The sequence below is a fragment of the Phyllobates terribilis genome, unplaced genomic scaffold (genome assembly GCF_046119375.1).
Source record: "Phyllobates terribilis strain yellow unplaced genomic scaffold, ASM4611937v1 Scaffold_5__5_contigs__length_657084704, whole genome shotgun sequence".
Classification (NCBI taxonomy): Eukaryota; Metazoa; Chordata; class Amphibia; order Anura; family Dendrobatidae; genus Phyllobates; species Phyllobates terribilis.
This window is the reverse complement of record NW_027362765.1, coordinates 450785968-450809460: the sequence shown is the minus strand read 5'-3', so window position 1 is coordinate 450809460 and position 23493 is coordinate 450785968. Positions and strand designations below refer to the sequence as shown.

General features: G+C 44.3%; 1 protein-coding gene across 1 annotated transcript in view; it reads right to left on the bottom strand.

The window, feature by feature from the left end:
- Window positions 1-14917: 14917 nt before the first annotated feature.
- Window positions 14918-23493, bottom strand: part of ARL3 (ARF like GTPase 3) — a 69210-nt gene continuing 60634 nt past the window's right edge. Inside the window, exon 6 of the mRNA XM_073685323.1 lies at window positions 14918-17322. Within this exon, the coding sequence (XP_073541424.1) occupies window positions 17275-17322 (48 nt within the window). The 3' untranslated portion in view covers window positions 14918-17274. The remainder of the gene's footprint in view (window positions 17323-23493) is intronic.

Below are 23493 nucleotides of genomic sequence, written 5' to 3'. Positions count from 1 at the left end.
GGGCCCAATGCTGCAGAAAGGCTCCTCTAACTACTCCTATATAGTGTGTTTGGAACCAATTTAGCTGAATACGGATGGAACCACCACACTAATAGGAGAAATCAGGAAAAATTATGAATTGGCAAAAAAGGACAATGTATGAGGCAGTGACACACACTGAGTGCACTACAACCAGACGTGGTTGAAGCACACACTACAGGGTGAGCTGCACTCACACACCAGACCTTGCAGACAGCGGTGAACAGTACAGATGCAGAGCACTGTGCACTAGCGCTGCAAGACCAAAAAATTTCTCTATCTACTCCTATATAGTGTGTTTGGAACCAATTTAGCTTAATACGGATGGAACCACCACACTAATAGGAGATATCAGGAAAAATTATGAATTGGCAAAAAAGGACAATGTATGAGGCAGTGACACACACTGAGTGCACTACAACAAGACGTGGCTGAAGTACACACTACAGGGTGAGCTGCACTCACACACAGAGACCTTGCAGACAGCGGTGAACAGCACAGAGAACTGTGCACTAGCGCTGCAAGGCCCAGCAATTTATAAAGTAGCTTGGGTAAAGCAGAATAGACCAAATAGGTAGCTAAAACTGTCCCTCAGAACAACAGCGTCCTATCCCTAACTGAATTCACAGCAGAGTGAGCTCAAAATGGCGGCGGCATCGGCTTTTATAGTGCATCATGACATCATTTCAGCAGCCAATCACAGCCATGCCATTAGCTAAGATGCCTACATGCCTAACAGGATGTGCCCACACTTCTTAGGATCCTCATTGGCTGAATAAAATGAAAATGGCTCATTGCATTATGGGAACTTCCGATTCCGGTATACGATATTGCAAAAGTATCGGAATTAAGTATCGGAATTCCGATACCGCGAATATCGGCCGATACCCGATATTTCAGTATCGGAATGCTCAACACTATTTGCAATTGAAGCCTTCATAATTGTTAGGTGTTCTAGAAGAAAAAAAAAATGTGCAGTGTAGTGTGTAGTTCAAATTTGTAACCGGAAATTAAAGGGGATATCAGGGACTTTAAAAAAAAATGGGCCTAATCATTAACAAGCATGCAGTTGCTAACAGAGGCAACTACCTGTCTGTTGTACCCGGCGCTGGTCAATGACCGCTCCTGCTGGAGATTCAGCTGCTCCCTGCTGGAGCAGCGGTTTCTCTTCCTGGTGACAGGGCAGGACTACTGGTATCATGCTGATTGACAGCTGGCTTCCTGCAATTAGGCAGCGGGGAGCGGTCAACAATTAGTATGACACTTGTAGTCCCGCACTGTCAGCAGGAAAGGAAACTGCCGCTCTGTTGACATGACGTCAGCGGAAGTCTGTTACCGCTCTGTGCCGGCAGAGAACGACGCCGGGCTAAAGCACATTTTTTGTTTTTCACAAAGTACCGTATATATCAGGGGTCCTCAAACTACGGCCCGCGGGCCACATGCGGCCCACGGAGGACTTTTATCCGGCCCGCCGGGCTATGGGCGGAGGAGAGGGGAGCGGTGTCAGCGCCCGCCCTTCTCTCCCGCTTGCTCAGGGCCCCGGCAGGCAGATACTTACCTCTCCCCGTGCCTCCGCAGATCCGCTGTCTTCCTGCTCTGCGCTTCCTGTGACGTCTCAGGTCAGAGGGTGCGGTGACTTCTTTACACCGCGCCCTCCCGAGTGCCGTCACAGGCAGCGCAGAGCGGGACGACGCCGCCGCGACGCTGGAGTCCAGACCAGAGTAGAGCAGCGGCAGCGAGTGAGAAGTGAGGGGAGTATTGGATTTTTTTTTTTTTTTAATGTATGGAGGCATAGGTCATTATATGGGGGGGTGACATCCTGCAAGGGGTATAATATGGGGGGGTGACATCCTGCATGGGGCATGATATGGGGGGAGACATCCTGCATGGGGCATTATATGGGGGGGTGACATGCTGCATGTGGCATTATATGGGGGGGTGACATGCTGCATGGGGCATTATATGGGGGGGTGACATGCTGCATGGGGCTTTATATGGGGGGGTGACATGCTGCATGGGGCATTATATGGGGGGGTGACATGCTGCATGTGGCATTATATGTGGGGGTGACATGCTGCATGGGGCATTATATGGGGGGGTGACATGCTGCATGGGGCATTATATGGGGGTGACATGCTGCATGGGGCATTATATGGGGGGTGACATGCAGCATGGGGCATTATATGGGGGGGTGACATGCTGCATGGGGCATTATATGGGGGGTGACATGCTGCATGGGGAATTATAAAGACAGGGGAGTGATATCCTGCATGGGGAATTATATGGGGGGTGACATCCTGCATGGGGCATTATATGGGGGGTGACATCCTGCAAGGGGTATAATATGGGGGGGTGACATCCTGCATGGGGCATGATATGGGGGGTGACATCCCACATGGGGCATTATATGGGGGGTGACATGCTGCATGTGGCATTATATGGGGGGGTGACATGCTGCATGGGGCATTATATGGGAGGTGACATGCTGCATGGGGCATTATATGGGGGGTGACATGCTGCATGGGGCATTATATGGGACGGTGACATGCTGCATGGGGCATTATATGGGGGGGTGACATGCTGCATGGGGAATTATAAAGACAGGGGAGTGATATCCTGCATGGGGCATTATATGGGGGGTGACATCCTGCATGGGGCATTATATGGGGGGTGACATCCTGCATGGGGCATTATATGGGGGGGAAAGGGACATCCTGCATGGGGCATTATATGGGGGGAAAGGGGACATCCTGCATGGGGCATGATATGGGGGAAGACATCCCACATGGGGCATTATATGGGGGGTGACATGCTGCATGTGGCATTATATGGGGGGGTGACATGCTGCATGGGGCATTATATGGGAGGTGACATGCTGCATGGGGCATTATATGGGGGGTGACATGCTGCATGGGGCATTATATGGGACGGTGACATGCTGCATGGGGCATTATATGGGGGGGTGACATGCTGCATGGAGAATTATAAAGACAGGGGAGTGATATCCTGCATGGGGCATTATATGGGGGGTGACATCCTGCATGGGGCATTATATGGGGGGTGACATCCTGCATGGGGCATTATATGGGGGGGAAAGGGACATCCTGCATGGGGCATTATATGGGGGGAAAGGGGACATCCTGCATGGGGCATTATATGGGGGGAAAGGGGACATCCTGCATGGGGCATAATATGGGGGGGGGGTGACATGCTTCATGGGGCATAATATGGGGGGGTGACATGCTGCATGGGGCATAATATGGGGGGGTGACATGCTGCATGGGGCATAATATGGGGGGGTGACATGCTGCATGGGGCATTATATGGGGGGTGGTGACATGCTGCATGGGGCATTATATGAGGGTGGCATCCAGCATGGGGCATTATAAGGGGGGAACAGCCTGCATGGGGCATCATAAGGGGTGGAACAGCCTGCATATGGCATTATAAGGGGGAAACAGCCTGCCTATTGGGAACATTTGCCTGCCCATTGAGGACCTATGCTGCCTATTGGGGATATTTACCTGCCTATTGGGAACATTTACATGCCTATTGGGGACCTATGCTGCCTATTGGGTACATTTACCTGCCTATTGGGGACCTATGCTGCCTATTGGGGACATTTACCTGCCTATTGGGGACCTATGCTGCCTATTGGGAACATTTACCTGCCTATTGGGGACCTATGCTGCCTATTGGGTACATTTACCTGCCCATTGAGGACCTATGCTGCCTATTGGGGACATTTATCTGCCCATTGAGGACCTATGCTGCCTATTGGGTACATTTACCTGCCTATTGGGGACCTATGCTGCCTATTGGGGACATTTACCTGCCTATTGGGGACCTATGCTGCCTATTGGGGATATTTACCTGCCTATTGGGGACCTATGCTGCCTATTGGGGACATTTACCTGCCTATTGGGGACCTATGCTGCCTATTGGGGACATTTATCTGCCCATTGAGGACCTATGCTGCCTATTGGGTACATTTACCTGCCTATTGGGGACCTATGCTGCCTATTGGGGATATTTACCTGCCTATTGAGGACCTATGCTGCCTATTGGGTACAGTTACCTACCTATTGAAATACCGGTTGATTTAACTTTACTTGTTCTTCATTTTAAATATTGTATTTGTTCCAGTATTGCTTTTTTACTTCAAAATAAGATATGTGCAGTGTGCATAGGAATTTGTTCATAGTTTTTTTTAAAAACTATATTCCGGCCCTCTAATGGTCTGAGGGACCGTGAACTGGCCCCCTGTTTAAAAAGTTTGAGGACCCCTGGTATATATCCTTTAAATAAAGAGTGAGCTATGAAGTTTTGCATCTCTATTTATTTGCAGGCTGCACACTTCCTATCATTTCAATATGGGACAGAGTAAGTTAAAATAATTTAAATATCTTAGCAAAGCTGTGTGTGAAGACATCTGCTAGTTAATAAAGTCCTGTAGTTACAGCAGCCTCTGCACTGAGTCAAGTCATGTTTAGGAGTTTAAGGCTGTGTGCACACAGGGCGTTTTTTTATGCGTTTTTGATGCGGTAAATCCGTGCGGAATTGGCCCCAAAAACACATTGCAAAACTTATCCCAGCATTTTCTATGAGATTTTGCAAGATCTGTGCACATGATCAGGGTTTTTCCTTACAGAATTTCATGTGCGTTAAAAGAAGCAGCATGTCCATTCTTTTTGGCTATGTGCCCGCAATGCAGAATTGAAGCAGAAAATTTCTGCAGCGTTTCTGCATGCTCTTGGCAGTAAAAACGCTTACGGATTTTACATGAGTTTTTTAAGCATTTTTGCAGCGTTTTTACATGAGGATTTGACTTGCGTTTTTCAAATGCATTGTGACCTCAAATCCGCATGTGGAAACGCACAAATAATGGACATGCTGCGGAAAATTTCGCAGCATGTGCACAGAACATGCGGATTTTCATTGGGGATCATGGGGCACGGATTACCAAGTGTTTTTCAAGCGTTTACGCTGCGGAAATTCCGCATCAAAAACACTTGAAAAACGCACAGTGGGCACGCAGCCTTTGCGTTTTTGCCTGTGTTTTTCCTATACAATGCATTGGAAAAAACACATGGCAAATACGCAGGCAAAAACACATCAAAAACGAATGAAAACATAAAAAATGCTATGGAATTTCCGCAGTGTTTTTGCTGCCAAAAGGTGCAGAACCTTGCAGAAACGCTGCAGAAATTTCTGCAAGCAAATACTAATCGTGCGCACAAACCCTAACTCTGGCAGAAGCTTATCTACCACAAGAACAAAAAGATTGGGTATGTTGAAATCTATTATGAATGTAACTAATATAACTACCAGGGTAATAGGTACAGTTGATGGTCATTAATTTGTAGCGTGATGTCATTCCAGTAAATAGTTATCACTGGTGCCTATATCTAGTAACAGATTACAGTGGAACAGTGATATTCTTTATATATATATATATATATATACAGTACAGCCCAAAAGTTTGGACACACCTTCTCATTTAAAGATTTTTCTGTATTTTCATGACTATGAAAATTGTACATTCACACTGAAGGCATCAAAACTATGAATTAACACATGTGGAATTATATAGTTAACAAAAAAGTGTGAAACAACTGAAAATATGTCTTATATTCTAGGTTCTTCAAAGTAGCCACCTTTTGCTTTGATGACTGCTTTGCACACTCTTGGCATTCTCTTGATGAGCTACAAGAGGTAGTCACCGGAAATGGTTTTCACTTCACAGTATGCCCTGTCAGGTTTAATAAGCGGGATTTCTTGCCTTATAAATGGGGTTGGGACCATCAGTTGTGTTGTGCAGAAGTCAGGTGGATACACAGCTGATAGTCCTACTGAATAGACTGTTAGAATTTGTATTATGGCAAGAAAAAAGCAGCTAAGTAAAGAAAAACGAGTGGCCATCATTACTTTAAGAAATGAAGGTCAGTCAGTCCGAAAAATTGGGAAAACTTTGAAAGTGTCCCCAAGTGCAGTTGCAAAAACCATCAAGCGCTACAAAGAAACTGGCTCACATGAGGACCGACCCAGGAAAGGAAGACCAAGAGTCGCCTCTGCTTCTGAGGATAAGTTTATCCGAGTCACCAGCCTCAGAAATCGCAGGTTAACAGCAGCTCAAATTAGAGACCAGGTCAATGCCACACAGAGTTCTAGCAGCAGACACATCTCTTCAACAACTGTTAAGAGGAGACTTTGTGCAGCAGGCCTTCATGGTAAAATAGCTGCTAGGAAACCACTGCTAAGGACAGGCAACAAACAGAAGAGACTTGTTTGGGCTAAAGAACACAAGGAATGGACATTAGACCAGTGGAAATCTGTGCTTTGGTCTGATGAGTCCAAATTTGAGATCTTTGGTTCCAACCACCGAGTCTTTGTGCGACGCAGAAAAGGTGAACGGATGGACTCTACATGCCTGGTTCCCACCGTGAAGCATGGAGGAGGAGGTGTGATGGTGTGGGGGTGCTTTGCTGGTGACACTGTTGGAGATTTCTTCAAAATTGAAGGTATACTGAACCAGCAAAGCTACCACAGCATCTTGCAGCGGCATGCTATTCCATCCGGTTTGCGTTTAGTTGGACCATCATTTATTTTTCAACAGGACAATGACCCCAAACACACCTCCAGGCTGTGTAAGGGCTATTTGACCAAGAAGGAGAGTGATCGGGTGCTACGCCAGATGACCTGGCCTCCACAGTCACTAGACCTGAACCCAATCGAGATGGTTTGGGGTGAGCTGGACCACAGAGTGAAGGCAAAAGGGCCAACAAGTGCTAAGCATCTCTGGGAACTCCTTCAAGATTGTTGGAAGACCATTTCCGGTCACTACCTCTTGAAGCTCATCAAGAGAATGCCAAGAGTGTGCAAAGCAGTCATCAAAGCAAAAGGTGGCTACTTTGAAGAACCTAGAATATAAGACATATTTTCAGTTGTTTCACACTTTTTTGTTAACTATACAATTCCACGTGTTAATTCATAGTTTTGATGCCTTCAGTGTGAATGTACAATTTTCATAGTCATGAAAATACAGAAAAATCCTTAAATGAGAAGGTGTGTCCAAACTTTTGGTCTGTACTGTAGATATATATATATATATATATATACATACACTGCTCAAAAAAATAAATGGAACACTTAAACAAAAGAATATAACTCCAAGTGAATCAAACTTCTGTGAAATCAAACTGTCCACTTAGGAAGCAACACTGATTGACAATCAATTTCACATGCTGTTGTGCAAATGGAATAGACAATAGATGGAAATTATTGGCAATTATCAAGACACCCTCAATAAATGAGTGGTTTTGCAGGTAGGGACCACAGACCACATCTCAGTACCAATGCTTTCTGGCTGATGTTTTGGTCACTTTTGAATGTTGGTTGTGCTTTCACACTCGTGGTAGTATGAGATGGACTCTACAACCCACAGAAGTTGCTCAGGTAGTGCAGCTCATCCAGGATGGCACATCAATGCGAGCTGTGGCAAGAAGGTTTGCTGTGTCTGTCAGCGTAGTGTCCAGAGGCTGGAGGTGCTACCAGGAGACAGGCCAGTACACCAGGAGACGTGGAGGGGGCCATAGGAGGGCAACAACCCAGCAGCAGGACCGCTACCTCCACCTTTGTGCAAGGAGGAACAGGAGGAGCACTGCCAGAGCCCTGCAAAATGACCTCCAGCAGGCCACAAATGTGCATGTGTCTGCACAAACGGTTAGAAACCGACTCTATGAGGGTGGTATGAGGGCCCGAAGTCCACAGATGGGGGTTGTGCTCACAGCCCAACACCGTGCAGGTCACTTGGCATTTGCCACAGAACACCAGGATTGGCAAAGTCGCCACTGGCGCCCTGTGCTCTTCACAGATGAAAGCAGGTTCACACTGAGCACATGTGACAGACGTGACAGAGTCTGGAGACGCCGTGGAGAGCGATCTGCTACCTGCAACATCCTTCAGCATGACTGATTTGGCAGTGGGTCAATAATGGTGTGGGGTGGCATTTCTTTGGAGGGCCGAACAGCCCTCCATGTGCTCGCCAGAGGTAGCCTGACTGCCATTAGGTACCGAGATGAGATCCTCAGACCCCTTGTGAGACCATATGCTGGTGCGGTTGGCCCTGGGTTCCTCCTAATGCAGGACAATGCCAGACCTCATGTGGCTGGAGTGTGTCAGCAGTTCCTGCAAGATGAAGGCATTGAATCTATGGACTGGCCCGCCCGTTCCCCTGACCTGAATCCGATTGAGCACATCTGGGACATCATGTCTCGCTCTATCCCCCAACGTCACGTTGCACCACAGACTGTCCAGGAGTTGGCGGATGCTTTAGTCCAGGTCTGGAAGGAGATCTCACAGGAGACCATCCGCAACCTCATCAGTAGCATGCCCAGGCGTTGTAGGGAGGTCATAAAGCCACGTGGAGGCCACACACAATACTGAGCCTCATTATGACTGGTTTTAAGAACATTACATCAAAGTTGGATCAGCCTGTAGTGTGTTTTTCCACTTTAATTTTGGGGGTGACTCCAAATTCAGGCCTCCATTGGTTAATAAATTTGATTTCCATTGATGATTTTTGTGTGATTGTGTTGTCAGCACATTCAACTTTGTACAGAACAAAGTATTCAATGAGAATATTTCATTCATTCAGATCTAGGATGTGTTATTTGAGTGATCCCTTTATTTTTTTGAGCAGTATATATATATATATATATATATATATATATATATATATATATATATATATAAAACAGCAAATACCAACCCATAGTGTATCATATAGTAGTTATAACAATAAGGATCACTGATTGTAATGTGATGCAACTATAACTTCTCATCAAGAATCAGCTTTCAGCAGTCTAGAATGTGAGATTAATGAAGAGCATTAACTGTAAATTATAATTTATGCACATGCACTTTCCTTAGTTTTTTTTTAACAGGCACACAATCCTGAAAAACCATCTGATTTACATCTTTGAGCTCAATAGATGATTTTTTTAATCTCTAATATATTTCTGTCTTTACGTACACTTGTATATTTTAAGATTTTTCTTTGATGTTGAGTGGTTTAAAATACAGTTAGGTCCATATATATTTGGACAGAGACAACATTTTTCTAATTTTGGTTCTAGACATTACCACAATGAATTTTAAACAAAACAATTCAGATGCAGTTGAAGTTCAGACTTTCAGCTTTCATTTGAGGGTATCCACATTAAAATTGGATGAAGGGTTTCGGAGTTTCAGCTCCTTAACATGTGCCACCCTGTTTTTAAAGGGACCAAAAGTACTTGGACAGATTAAATAATTGTAAATAAAATGTTCATTTCTAGTACTTGGTTGAAAACCCTTTGTTGGCAATGACTGCCTGAAGTCTTGAACTCATGGACATCACCAGACGCTGTGTTTCCTCCTTTTTGATGCTCTGCCAGGCTTTCACTGCGGTGGTTTTCAGTTGCTGTTTGTTTGTGGGCCTTTCTGTCTGAAGTTTAGTCTTTAACAAGTGAAATGCATGCTCAATTGGGTTGAGATCAGGTGACTGACTTGGCCATTCAAGAATATTCCACTTCTTTGCTTGAATAAACTCCTGGGTTGCTTTGGCTTTATGTTTTGGGTCATTGTCCATCTGTAGTATGAAACGACGACTAATCAGTTTGGCTGCATTTGGCTGGATCTGAGCACACAGTATGGCTCTGAATACATCAGAATTCATTCGGCTGCTTCTGTCCTGTGTCACATCATCAATAAACACTAGTGACCCAGTGCCACTGGCAGCCATGCATGCCCAAGCCATCACACTGCCTCCGCCGTGTTTTACAGATGATGTGGTATGCTTTGGATCATAAGCTGTACCAACAAAGGGTTTTCAACCAAGTACTAGAAATGAACATTTTATTTACAATTATTTAATCTGTCCAAGTACTTTTGGTCCCTTTAAAAACAGGGTGGCACATGTTAAGGAGCTGAAACTCCGAAACCCTTCATCCAATTTTAATGTGGATACCCTCAAATGAAAGCTGAAAGTCTGAACTTCAACTGCATCTGAATTGTTTTGTTTAAAATTCATTGTGGTAATGTATAGCAGAGGTCCCCAACCGCCGGTCCGCGGACCAGGACCGGGCCGTTGGGGTTTTTCAGCCAGTCCGCGGGGAGAGGGGGCCCCTCCAGCCTCCAGCAGGGCCGCCATCAGGGCATGACTGCCCTGACTCCAGTATGGGGCCCGGCCGGTAGGAGCCCCCTCGGAGCCCCCCTCTTGTGCGTCTCTCTCCTCATGGGGCCCCCGGCCGCATGCTAAGCGCCGGGTCCGGGACATCTTAGCGCTGCGCTGCTGCGGCAGCACCTTCATGATTCCCCTGACATCCGGTCATGTGACGGCGCCGTCACATGGCCGGAAGTCAGGAGAACCTGGTGTCAGCGATTTGGACGAGCGCCAGGATTCTGCAGGGATCGCATGGGGGTAAGTATAACAAGTTTTATTTTTTTTTAAATACAATTAACTAGGAGTGGGGGGAATGGGAGATGCACATGGGGGGAGGGGGGAGGGGAGAGATGAGAGATGCACATGGGGGAGGGGAGAGATGAGAGATGCACATGGGGGAGGGGAGAGATGAGAGATCCACATGGGGGGGAGGGGAGAGATGAGAGATGCACATGGGGGAGGGGAGAGATGAGAGATCCACATGGGGGGAGGGGAGAGATGAGAGATGCACATGGGGGGAGGGGAGAGATGAGAGATGCACATGGGGGGAGGGGAGAGATGAGAGATGCACATGGGAGGGAGGGGAGAGATGAGAGATGCACGGGGGGGTGAGAGATGCACGGGGGGTGGATGAGAGATGCACAGGGGGGGATGAGAGATGCACGGAGGGGATGAGAGATGCACGGGGGGTGGATGAGAGATGAACGGGGGGTGGATGAGAGATGAACGGAGGGGGATGAGAGATGCACGGAGGGGGATGAGAGATGCACGGGGGTGAGCTGCACATGGGGGGGTGAGAGATGCACATGGGGGGTTATGTTTACATAACTTTGTTGCCTTATGAAGGGCGGGGGGGCCCCCAAAAATTTCTTGCACAGGGGCCCACTACAGTCTGTGTCCGCCCCTGGGATGAAGTAAATGCAGCTGAACAGCAGCTGTCAGGACAGCTGCCCTGTCCTGCTGCAGGGCGTGATGGGGCCTCAGTGATGCGGCTCCTGGCACAGCACATTATGTGGGGCTCCTGGCGGGGACCTGGTCTACACTATATGATAAGTATGCACTAAACTCCAAATCCCTCCATTACCCCGCCCCCATATGACCAAAGCCCCGCCCACCCCACCCCCTCCTTGCTGGGCCATGGAAAAATGATCTTGCTTCAAGCCGGTCCCTGGTGCAAAAAAGGTTGGGGACCACTGATGTATAGAACCAAAATTAGAAAAATGTTGTCTCTGTCCAAATATATATGGACCTAACTGTATCTACACAGTTAAAAGCTATTGACACCTTTGATGTGGAAAAAAATATTTGCACATTACAAACTTTACACACTTTAGTTAATAAAATTTCCCCAAATTTATTTTTTTTTCCTTCAAACAAAGCACATTTTAATCAATACATATTTTTATTGCAATAAGTTCCACAATAGGATGTGTTTAAAAAAAACCTGTTCCTGTGCTGAGATAATCTTATAAATGTGCCCCTGCTGTGTACTGTGTAATGGCTGTGTCTGACCGTACAGGAACATGGTCTGATCATACCACAGCTCCTGGGCAGGGGAGGAAGCAAAAGAGTATACAGACAGGACAGCACGGGATCGCAAAAGATTCTTTTTGTGAGACAAAACATTTCACTCTTTGTTTTTAAGCAATGTTTTACCTGAAAGAATAATTTGTAATCTCATGCTGTCCTGTCTGTATACTCTTTTGCCTTCTCTCCTGCCCAGGAGATGTGGTATGATCAGACCATGTCCCTGTATGGTCAGACACAGTCATTACACAGTACACAGCAGGGGCACATTTATAAGATTATTTCAGCACAGGAACATTTTATTTAAACACATCCAATTGTGGAACTTATTATTATTACAAGATGTATTGATTAAAATGTTGATTAAAATTAACTTTTTTCTGTGGAAAAACCCCTTTAACTTCTCATTTAGGAAGCAAATGAACAATAAAAAACATGCCTTTACAGCTAATGAACACGTGTATTTAGGATCCACATGGATTCCAAAGCCCCGAATGGGCAGGCGATGGCTAGGCTTACGAAGCAACTCTGGATGCACAATAGCAAATCTTTTACAAGTTGCGTGGCCAATACATTTTTCTGACTTGTTTTCACTACACTATTTTATAACTTTGATTTGAGCCACAGGTCACATGCGAGATGCACTTCCTACATGGCTTTCAAGATGTCAAGAGAATAGGACCGGAGCTGAAGTTTTCTGCAGTGGCCACAAAAGCTCAGTGAATGAAGCCATACTGTTCGGCTCTTTTCACGGTTTACATCCCACTGGAGATAACAGCTGATCGCTGGTGGTGCCCCAAGTGTTGATATTGATTATCTATGCTAAGAATAGGATCATTAATACCATTTGACTGGACAACCCCTTTTATGAAATGTGAGGGTCCTGGAGCTGCTGCACCACATACGTTTGATGCATAGTTTTTATTTTTTCTGCAAACTAGTCAATGCAGATACCTAACAACACAGAACTTGTCAGAGAAATGGCAGGTCCTCTTTAAATACCACACAACTGCTCGCATGCACACAAGGAATAGAGTTGAAAGCAGCAGGTCACATCTGAACAAATCTAGGTAGGTTTTATTTGTTCTACAGTGAAAATATCTGTAGGGAATGTAGAGGAAGGCCCCACCAGTCTATTATTCCTATGTGGCTACCATGAAGGGAGGAATCTTAGTGAAACAACATGTTATCATATGCTTCAAAATACGCAAGAGTATGTCATGCTTTGAAAGCCATAGATCCTACAGATTAAACTGATTTAGTGTTAGGTTTGTTTTGAGCAGACATGAATTCCTCAACTGTGAGACAGTGTCATATAGAAAAAAGGCAATTATCTACAAATGAAGGGCTGGAGTTAACGGAAGGAGGGATTATATATTCTGAGATGTTTGTTCTAAAGATGCATCAGTGATGTTTCACAGCTGCGGCTAGATCTGTATATAGAGGATGCAACAGTTAAAGCTCATTCAGACGTCTGTGCAAATTGGTCCGAGATCCGACCTGAGAGGGCATGCCTTATAGAGATACATGAAGCCGTCACACTCGGGTCGGGAGACCCATGGCCAGTCCGTACATTACGGGTCTGATCCCGGACCGATGTGCATGGACATCTGAATGAGCCTTTAAATACAGGTGCATCTCACTAAATTAGAATATCATCAAAAAGTTAATGTGATTGAGGGAAAAAAATGAATCAGAAGGTTCTCCATTCAACCACGATGGGCAACTCAATCCACCCTTCATCTAAAAGAAGAACGTACTACAAGGCGTAACACAAATAAAAGCCATTATTCTGAAGACTGCTTCCTAGTGCTCCAGTTACCTCCTCCATCAATATACAGTTCTTTAGGCAGCTAGTTTTCCTATTCTGCACCTTTGATGATTTTCAAAGACCGATCCAAGTGGCTCAGCTTAAGGCCACGGCCCCACTATCAGTATTTTTTCTCAGTAGTGAGAGCCAAACCAGGAGTGAGTGATAGAAACAAGTCACCAATTCTGCATTTATTATACCTTTTCTCCGATTGTTCCTCACCTGGTTTTGGCTCCCACTCCTGAATAAATATTGATAGTGGGGCCATGGCCTAAATGATAAGTAAGCATCTTATCTCTAACTATTGGTTTGAGCATGGTTACTGCCCTATACAGGGATCTTTATTCGATCTGTAATGAATATTTGGTTTTAGACACAATGGTGGAAAGCTCATAAAACAAGGAGACCGCTGCTATTCCACAGAGCACAGCTCATGCAACACAGGTTAACAGTGTCCAGGATATGAGACATTGGTGGGAATCAGTCCTTTTTTAGGGCTTTCTTAAATAAATCAACAAACGACAACAAGCTGTAATATATTGTAAATTTATTCCATGTAAATGGTAACATACACAAAACGTGCATATTGGAATTGTCTTGATTTCAACAAAAACTGTCCCTTTCTCAGCACACAAAAGAAACACAATAAATATGTAAATTGCCTCCTACTAGATAGATCCAACACTTAATGTGATTACTATACAGTATACTCTATAAAAAAAAAAAAAAAAAAAAACTGCAGCAATTAGAATGTGCATCATTGCATTGTACCAACTAGGTATGAAGAAGGGCAGTGAAAGGTGTAGAAGAGAGAAGATTTACTACATGTGAGCGGGTTTGTGTAAATCTGTCACTATCCCAAGAGCTGGTCAAAGTGCATTCATCTGCCAAAATACGATGGCCCAATAGATCTAAAACCTACTAGAAAGTACTAAAAATAGTACTAATGAAACTTGCACAACTCCTAGAATTAGTGACGTCAGACCCATCTGCACTTAGCTTTGACCATGTTTCCATATGATCGTGTGACATCCTCTCTATTACACATTTCTTGCTGTGTTTTATAATTTTTACATTATTTAACTTTTGAATCAACTTCTAGTACTGCAAAAAAACTTTGGTCAAACGTAGAAAATGTTATGAGGAATGCCTGAAGGGATGGGTTGCCATTAGTGTTGAGCGAGTATGTTCTATTAACCTTTTCGGCGAGTATGCTCGGGCAAGCTCCGAGTATTTACAGCGGCTCGTTGATATGGTTGAATCGCTCCGTGTGCATGATTTGCAACTGTTTGACAGTTTTATTACATGTGAGGAATGTCTATTTCTTACACATTCGTCACATGTAATAAAGCTGCCAAACAGTTGCAAATCAAGCACACGGGAGAGATTCAACCATATCAACGAGCCGCTGTAAATACTCGGAGCTCGGCCGAGCATACTCGGACAGAACATACTCGCTCAACACTAGTTGCCATTTCTGCATTTAGAGATGCTGTTCCACAATTGGGAGGACAGAGGCAAGCGTTAGAGGAGAAAACATTTTTTTTTTTTTTCCATTTAATAGTTTGCATGCAATGATACAGGCTGGGCATTTCACTGTTGCCATGCATGGCTCTCAGAAATAAGAGTTTCTACACAACTCCATTAAAGGGGTTGTCCAGATTTGGGGCTCAAGTCTGCAGTCTCTCCATGTGACTACAGACTTGTGAATCCCCACAGTGGGCACTGTGAAGATTCCCCGATGCCGATGCTGAAAGCTGGCAGGCGAGTGTCTGCAAGTATGCCATTTGCATACATGCAGTCACATGCCAACTAGACATGCGTGGCCTCTTTCAATACAAGTAAATTGAGCTAGGCAGGACATGTCTAGTTGGAATGTGGCCTGATGGATGCAAATCACATGACTACCCATTCCCTGTGCGCACTGTGTAGATTCACAAGTCTGCAGACAAAGAGTGACCACAGACTTGAGCCCCAAGCTTGGGCAATGCCATTAATCATCAGAGTCTTGTAACCAGTAAGTCACCGCTCCAGTGTTTTTTTTTTTATTTCAGCGCTGGAGCGGTGCTTATAATCTAAAGTCCCTGACCCGAGTATTATACTCACCTGCCACAGTCTTCACCTTCAATCAGCGCCGCTCCCATCTGTCTCCAGCAATTTGTGACCTGATGGATCGCTCCAGTGTTTGTTGGAGGGAGCAGGAGGTCACTTCTCAAAGCAAGTCTATCAGAGCTTCGTTCTGGCTCTCAAACTTGCATTAAGCACTTGTGACTGTTACTTCTAACTTCCGGCCAGTCAGAAGTTGAGGTCATAAGATGACACTGCAGGACCAGAGCGGCGCCGAAAAAAAAAGGTGAAGACGGTGGTGTATAAGAATGAAAGTAAGGGCAGGGACCTTAGGTTGGAAGCACCACTCCAGTGCTATTAATAACAAAAAAAACACAACTGAAGTGGTGCTTTAAAGTTAAATCCAATATCCCATTTCTCCAGGAGATCTGGGGTGTTTTTCTATATAGACCTTACTTTGAATAACTTCCTTTAAAAGGATCTGAAATAAAAAAAAAAATACAATTTTGCAAATAGTCCTAATGAAATATCCATGAACTAATCACACTTAGTAGGTTATAAATAAGCAGGCGGCAGATCACAGAGAGTTTAGCTCTAGTATCAGACTACACAGAGGTTTCTTTGTAGTCTGTTACCATGGAAATACAGGCCTCCTTTGCAGCACTAGAATTTTATTTCAGATGTTTGCAGAGTTGCTTCATTTGTAAATGCACTGGAACAGGGAGATGAAATTATCAATTAGATAAAAAAAAGAGTGATACCCTATATAGTCTTATTTATGGATACATCTATGTGACCCAAGGCATTGTAGCACTATAGAAGGGCTACCATGATTAATTTTTTTTGCCAAGACCCATTGCGATAATTTACTACTTGAAGACTGTTAGCATATTTTTTTTTTCTGTTTTTGGATTTGTCAAATTATGATCAACAGACCTCTTTACTGGCGGCTAAAAACTTTGGAGAAAATAAAGAAATTTGCAAATAAAAACTAATCAATAGGTAATCCAAGTCTGTCATTATTGTGAAGGAACAGAATGTAGAATCTGAACAGATACTTAAGTAGTTGCTACTTGCTCCAAGTCTACTCCAAGTATTGTTCTTAATCAGTGGAAAGCATGGAGATAAGGAAAGCGAAGAAAACTTGTGACAGTCAATAAATGCACATCCTTGGGATTACATACAGTTGTGGCTACTAAAATGTCTCTTTTAGGCTAAGCCTGATCTGAATGCAATTGGTGGCAGATCTAAGAAGCAGAACTCGCATTTCCATCCTGTCCCTCGCACTCCAGCGGTGTTTAGTGAAGAGAGGCCACCTGGGCATTAATACAGAGCAGCTACTATTTAAAAACGTTCCTACATCACCTACTGATGCCAATGTGCGGTACAATAGGCATTTAACAAAGACTCTTTTCTACACCTACTGTAGATGCTCAGTTACACTGGAGTTTAAAGATACATGACTTTCATTGAAAAGATTAAATTCACGGCAGGAAGGCTAAAACAGTGTAGACATGCTTTGTTTGAAATGATCTACTCCTGGCCAGCGTATAGTGTTTATTTCTGTATTAATCGGGAATTGGTGCAAAAAGATGAGCTTTGACCTCCGAGTCCTTCGCAGGTGAATAGAAAGTTGGTTTACAGTTCATTATTTCTTCTTTGCATTAACATTTTTGCAGACCCAGTTCATTCCATCCTACAAAAGAAAAAGGACATTTGTAAAATACGAGAACAATGCTACTTGGCAGGTCTGCTTTTCTTATGCTTTCAAAAGACCATTTCCGGTGACTACCTCTTGAAGCTCATCAAGAGAATGCCAAGACTGTGCAAAGCAGTCATCAAAGCAAAAGGTGGCTACTTTGAAGAACCTAGAATATAAGACATATTTTCAGTTGTTTCATACTTTTTTGTTAAGTATATAATTCCACATGTGTTAATTCATAGTTTTGATGCCTTCAGTGTGAATGTACAATTTTCATAGTCACGAAAATACAGAAAAATCTTTAAATGAGAAGGTGTGTCCAAACTTTTGATCTGTACTGTACATACACATACGTATAGTTAAAGATGAAACATTTCCTTTGCATTTCAGACAAAATACATATACATATATACACACACATATATATATATATATATATATATATACACACACACACACATACACACTAGATGGTGGCCCGATTCTAATGCATCGGGTATTCTAGAATATGTATGCGGCCGACCGGGCGCAATCAGAACGTTGTTTAAATTTGGCGCCAAAATCGTTGATTGGTCGTGGCCGGCAACCGCGACTAATCAGCAAAACGGTGTTTAAATTTGGCGGCAATATCGGTGATTGGTCGCGGGTGGCGGCCGCGACCAATCAGCAGAGCGGCGTTTAAATTTGCCGCCTATCTCGCTGATTGGTCGCGGCCGGCCACCGTGACCAATCAGCGTCGTATTAGTGTGGGCCTGGGAGTGGCGCTGCTTGTGTGGCTCCGTATTAGCGAGGACCGGGGAGCGGCGCTGCCTGTGCGCCTCCTTCTGCTGCAAGAAGCCGGGAGATGAGCGGCTGCTCGCAGCAGAAGCATCCCGACCGGCGGCGCCGCTCCCCAGTTCTCCGTTCACACTTGCTGTCGGGAGATCAGCGGGCCAAGCCACTGATCTTCCGACGTTAGCCGCATGGAGGTCAGCGGCGCCGGTCGGGGTAGTTGTGCTGCTAGCACTGCTCATCTCCCCGCTGCATCGCCGCTGACCTCCGTCCGCCAGATGAGCCGCTAACGGCCGCCATCTTTTTTCAGAAATCCTGCGGCGCTGATTGGCCGCTGCCGGACCAATGAGCGACGCGGGATTTCCAGGACAGACAGACAGACGGGATAAGACGATTATATATATAGATATATATATATATATATATATACACACACACACACACACACACACACACACACACACACACACACACACACACATATATACATAGATACACATATATAATGTATTGTCTAAATTACAAAGGAAATGTTTCATCTTCAACTTTAGGCCTCTTAGAGATCATTTTTACAATAACAGTAGTTTTGACCAGGGGTGCCCAAACTTTTACATTCCACTGTATATTTTTCCCATTGAAGCAGCCACATGAAGACTTGTTTTTGTGGGCTGAGCTTTATTCTTTAAAAAGGTATTTTTTGAGCACTTATAACTCACTTGTTTACTTTTATTTTTCATTGTTTGCAGGGTCTAGTAGTCAAAAACACAATGCAGACACAAGCGTTTTTGCAACCTAGAAATGTGTTTTTTGGAGACATTTATAGTGTAACAGAAGGTCTGCTCCCACTGTTAAACTTCTTAGAAGAACAATTGACTGTGGCATCTAAGGGATTAAACAGCCAGCATTGGAGTTAGAATCATGGAATGGTAGAGTTGGAAGGAACCTCCAGGGTCATAGTGTCCGACCCCCTGCTCAATGTAGGATTCACTAAACCATCTCAGACAGATGTCTGTCCAGCCTCTGTTTGAAGACTTCCATTGAAGGAGACCTCACCACCTCTCGTGGCAGCCTGTTCCACTCATTGATCACCCTCACTGTCAAAAATTTTCTTCTAATATCTTATCTGTATCTTCTCCCTTTCAGTTTCATTCCATTGTTTCTTGTGTTTCCATGTGCAAATGAGAATGATGATCCCTCTGTGACACTGTGACATCCCTTCAGATATTTGTAGACAGCTATTAAGTCTTCTCTTAGCTTTCTTTTTTGCAAGCTAAACATTCCCAGATCCTTTAACTGTTCCTCGCAGGATATAGTTCGCAGTCCGCTCACCATCCTGGTAGCTCTACTCTCTACTTGCTCCAGTAAGCTTTGATCCCTGCTCACGGTGAGAGCTATAAGATACATGACACCGGCTGTGGATTGTGTGGGCTCAGCTCCTGAGCCTGCAACATCCATGCAATGTGTGCAAAAGTAGTTAAAAACTAGAAGCAAACTTAGAACTCCTGCACACAGAAGTTATATATTTTACTGTGAAGCACTATAATGTAGTACAGGAATATAATGGTGGAAAAAAAGGAGTAAGAAAAAAAATTATGCCTATGTCCACAGTTTCTAGAACAAAGCCCATAAAATAAATGTGACATGTAGGAAATAAAAACAGTTGAAGCATAGTAAGTGCAGTCAGTACAGTACGGAGAACACCAAAGACTACAGCTTCACATTAAATCTTGGGAATATCACAAAGGGTTTATAAGGCATAATCACAAAGCTGGGTGCATTACATTACTGGGTGATGGCCGTGGTCACATAGGGTACAACTTGCCCTTTATCACTGGCCAAAGATTATTTTAAATCAAAGTACTGAGTTTTTAAACGTTAATCTATACTGAACAATACTAGCTCAGCCACTATGGAGGCGGATGGATGTAGGAGGTGACAGATGGTGCTTCAGTAAAGATGTTGCTGTGTTAATGTTAATGCTGGTTGCTTGTCCCATAAAGTGGATTTATAGGTTGGAACAGGTAACAGGCTTAAAGGAGAAGTAACATGATATTATTATAGCAGGTAAGTTAGAAACAGAAAAATACGACAATATGAGGACTAAAATAATCACCTATACAGGCAGGTCTAGAAACCTATTGCATCATTAAAGACATGCTGCAAATATGAAACGCACAGATTTTCGTCTGCTACGTGTGGATAGGAAATAAAAATCTGTATTCAGACAAAAGACAATCCTCAAGACAAGACTATGTGACTGCAGACTTGTAAATCCTCACAGTGTGCACTATACATGCTGTGATGATTCAAAGATGTTGGCAGTGACTGGCACGTGACTGCAAGTATGAGATTTGAATACATGCAGTCACGTGCCAACTAGACGTGTGCAGCGTCGTCCAATGCAAGTGAACTGAGCGAGGCTGGACACGTCTAGTCAGAATGTGGCTGAAAGTATACAAATCACATACTGGGAGAGACTTAGGACAGCGAGCACTGTGAGGATCCACAAGTCTGCAGTAACAGAGTTCCTGCAGATTTGGGCCCCAAGCTTGGAAACCCCTTTAATGACTAGGTATTAAAAGGTTGTTCCTCAGGAATGCTTTGTGGCCTCCAGACTTGCCAGGGGGCAGTGCGCTTATGATTAACTGACAAATTGGACCGGCAACATCGTTTGATCCAAACTGTTCACTGTTAATCAGAGGAAGCTTTACCTCTGCAGCATTGGAGGGGTGCAGCTTCAGAGAAGCGCTTACAAGTTATTTTTGCAAAAGAGCTTGCTACGCTCCTTGCCTAGGAAACCGACCACTTCTGAGAAACTGCAAAAGGTAGCCGGTGACCTAGGCCAGGAATACAATTAAAAATCCTTTAATTCACGAGAACAGAGTTAAATTGCAAACTTGCTTTTTTCTACAAGCACTTTATGAGGATTATGAGAAAACCCATTCGTGACCAGCCATTTTTTTTTGGTTTTCCATCTGCACATTTCACCAACCATAATCTTTTAATTATTTTTAATGACAAGTATGCATGAAGCCTTGGTATAATTGTTGTTGCCGTTTTAGCGTATATCAGTATTACTAAGTAATTTATACAGGATATTATTGTTTGATTTAAATTTTTTTTTTTGCAGCAAATATAAAAAAAAGAAAAAAAGCAATTTTTGATATCTTTTTTTTTTGTTTTTATTTTCCTATTCACATTTCACATCAAATACCCATTCTTCGGGTTAGGGCTTAGAATATTTTTCCTATTTTTGTGGTGAGGTGAATACGTGTATTTTTATTTTTCCTTTGTGTTTTATGGGTATTTCATTATTATAATTTTTTTTTACATAACTTATCCCTTAAGAGATCATAAAAGATCTCTGGGGTACATATTTTAGTTCTTTATAGTACATTTTTCCTATTATAACTAGGGCTTCTAAAGGAGACCAGCCCACTAGAGTGTCACAAGTCACTAGTGGAGCTGATCTAGGCCTGCTAGGACCCAGCATCTGTGCTATGCCTCGCAGACACCCAGTAGTCATCTGGATGCCGAGTCCAGTAGAACCACAGACATTGCCCATGCTCCATTCAGTACATATCGCCTGTCTTGTCTATGGGGTCTCAGTTTGTGTTTGACAGCCAGAGACCCAACCTGACCCTGAAAGATTGCAGGAGCTTGGTCATTATCAGGTCAAAGCCCACAAAGCTATGCATCTCAAAAGGGGTATTCCAGCCTAAACAAATATCACCTATCCATTGAATAAATGCTAACTATTAGTTCAGTGTGGGTCCTATAGCTCACAAGTGAAACCCCCCAATGATTGACTTGTATCTCCCATTTTCTCTTGGTCCATCACTGGCCAAAAGACTAAGGCCAGGAGAAGATCAATGGTCAGCAAGTCTGCACATGCCCAGTCTATGACATCCAAGATAGCTAAGGTTACAGATTACTTATCGCCACACTGATGACCTGTCACTATTAAAACCCCTCCTGGGTGCAGTCTTGCTGTCAAGTGGAAAACAAGGAACATAGGTACCCCAATCTAGCAATTGGTAAAGATCTGAGCGGTGGGAACCATGCTAATCTAACAGTGATCACACATCCTTGCGGAGTACTGGAATCAAAAACCACAAGAACATGAAGACTATGTGCCCCCATGAAAACGCAACACTGTGGTTGAACAAGCAATTAACCAAATCCGCAATCACACATATTTGCACCCTAAAAACATAAACTTCATCTTTAGGAGTGTGATGAAAGCCGGCCGGTGGGTGCAGCTCTCTGGCGCCCCCTTACCTCTCAGGTCAGTCAAGGTACTGCACCTAGAGAAAGTAGTGCCAGGAAGCTGCAACCAGCGCAGGGAACACGGTAGTGTGTTATCCCTTCAACGTCACTAAACAGCACAACTCGCTAGCGCCCTCTTAGCCTCAGGTCAGTCAAGGAACTGCACCTAGGATAAGCGGTCGCCAGAGAGACTGTCCTGTAACCTACTGGGTATCGGGGCCCTCTGTAGTGAGGGCGGTATATATATCTTCCTTGGCCGCGCCAGGAATATATATATCTGAACCTCCGACCGTCACTACCAGCCTTCCCCAATCCCCAGTTGGTATGCTGCCACCAGTCCCTATTTTAGATATACGCCCAGTCCGTGAATGGGCCTATATCGGGTCAGGAACCAACCCTGGGTAGCGTTTTTGGCTTGAGCCGAGCTCACACGGACGTGCGTTCGTTATGCAGAATAAAAGGCAGGCCCACAATTACTTGAGGTAATTGATTATAATAATACACTAGATACACGATATACAACTAAATATACACAGGTATAAGGTCAGGCTAAACTATACAACAATGGAATACAACACACAGAATCACCACAGCATATCAGTTACCGGTTTCTTGATTTTCTTGTGACGCAGGGAGAGGATTCTGCGATCGCAGGCACGGTTCTTTGTTACAGGCTGAGGCCTACCACCGCATGGTCAAACTGCTCCTCCCCTTGGTGGCCTCAGCTGGTGCTCAGATGTTCAGCACACCACTCTTGGGTCAAGACTGACTTGTCTCTTGTCTGTCCTGCTATCTTACCTGCCCCGTCCCGCCCACTGCTGGTGAGGTCAGCTGGCTCAGTCTCCACCCTCAGGTCTAACTTCGATCAGAAGCCCAAATTCTATGGAACCCAATAACTTCTTCTGGGATGGTCTCATGATACCCCCAGGGGTTCCCATGGATTCGGGCCGCCGTAACCGACCCTTTGATATCAATTATGATACCATACGGTCCTCAGGAATGGCTCCGCGCTATATCTTGGCTTCCAGAGCACGTACAAACGTCTACCGCGGAGGCTTGTGTGCGCAATGGCTCCGGGACGCCGTGATATTTTTTTATTGGCCCATCCCATGCAACATGCGTGTA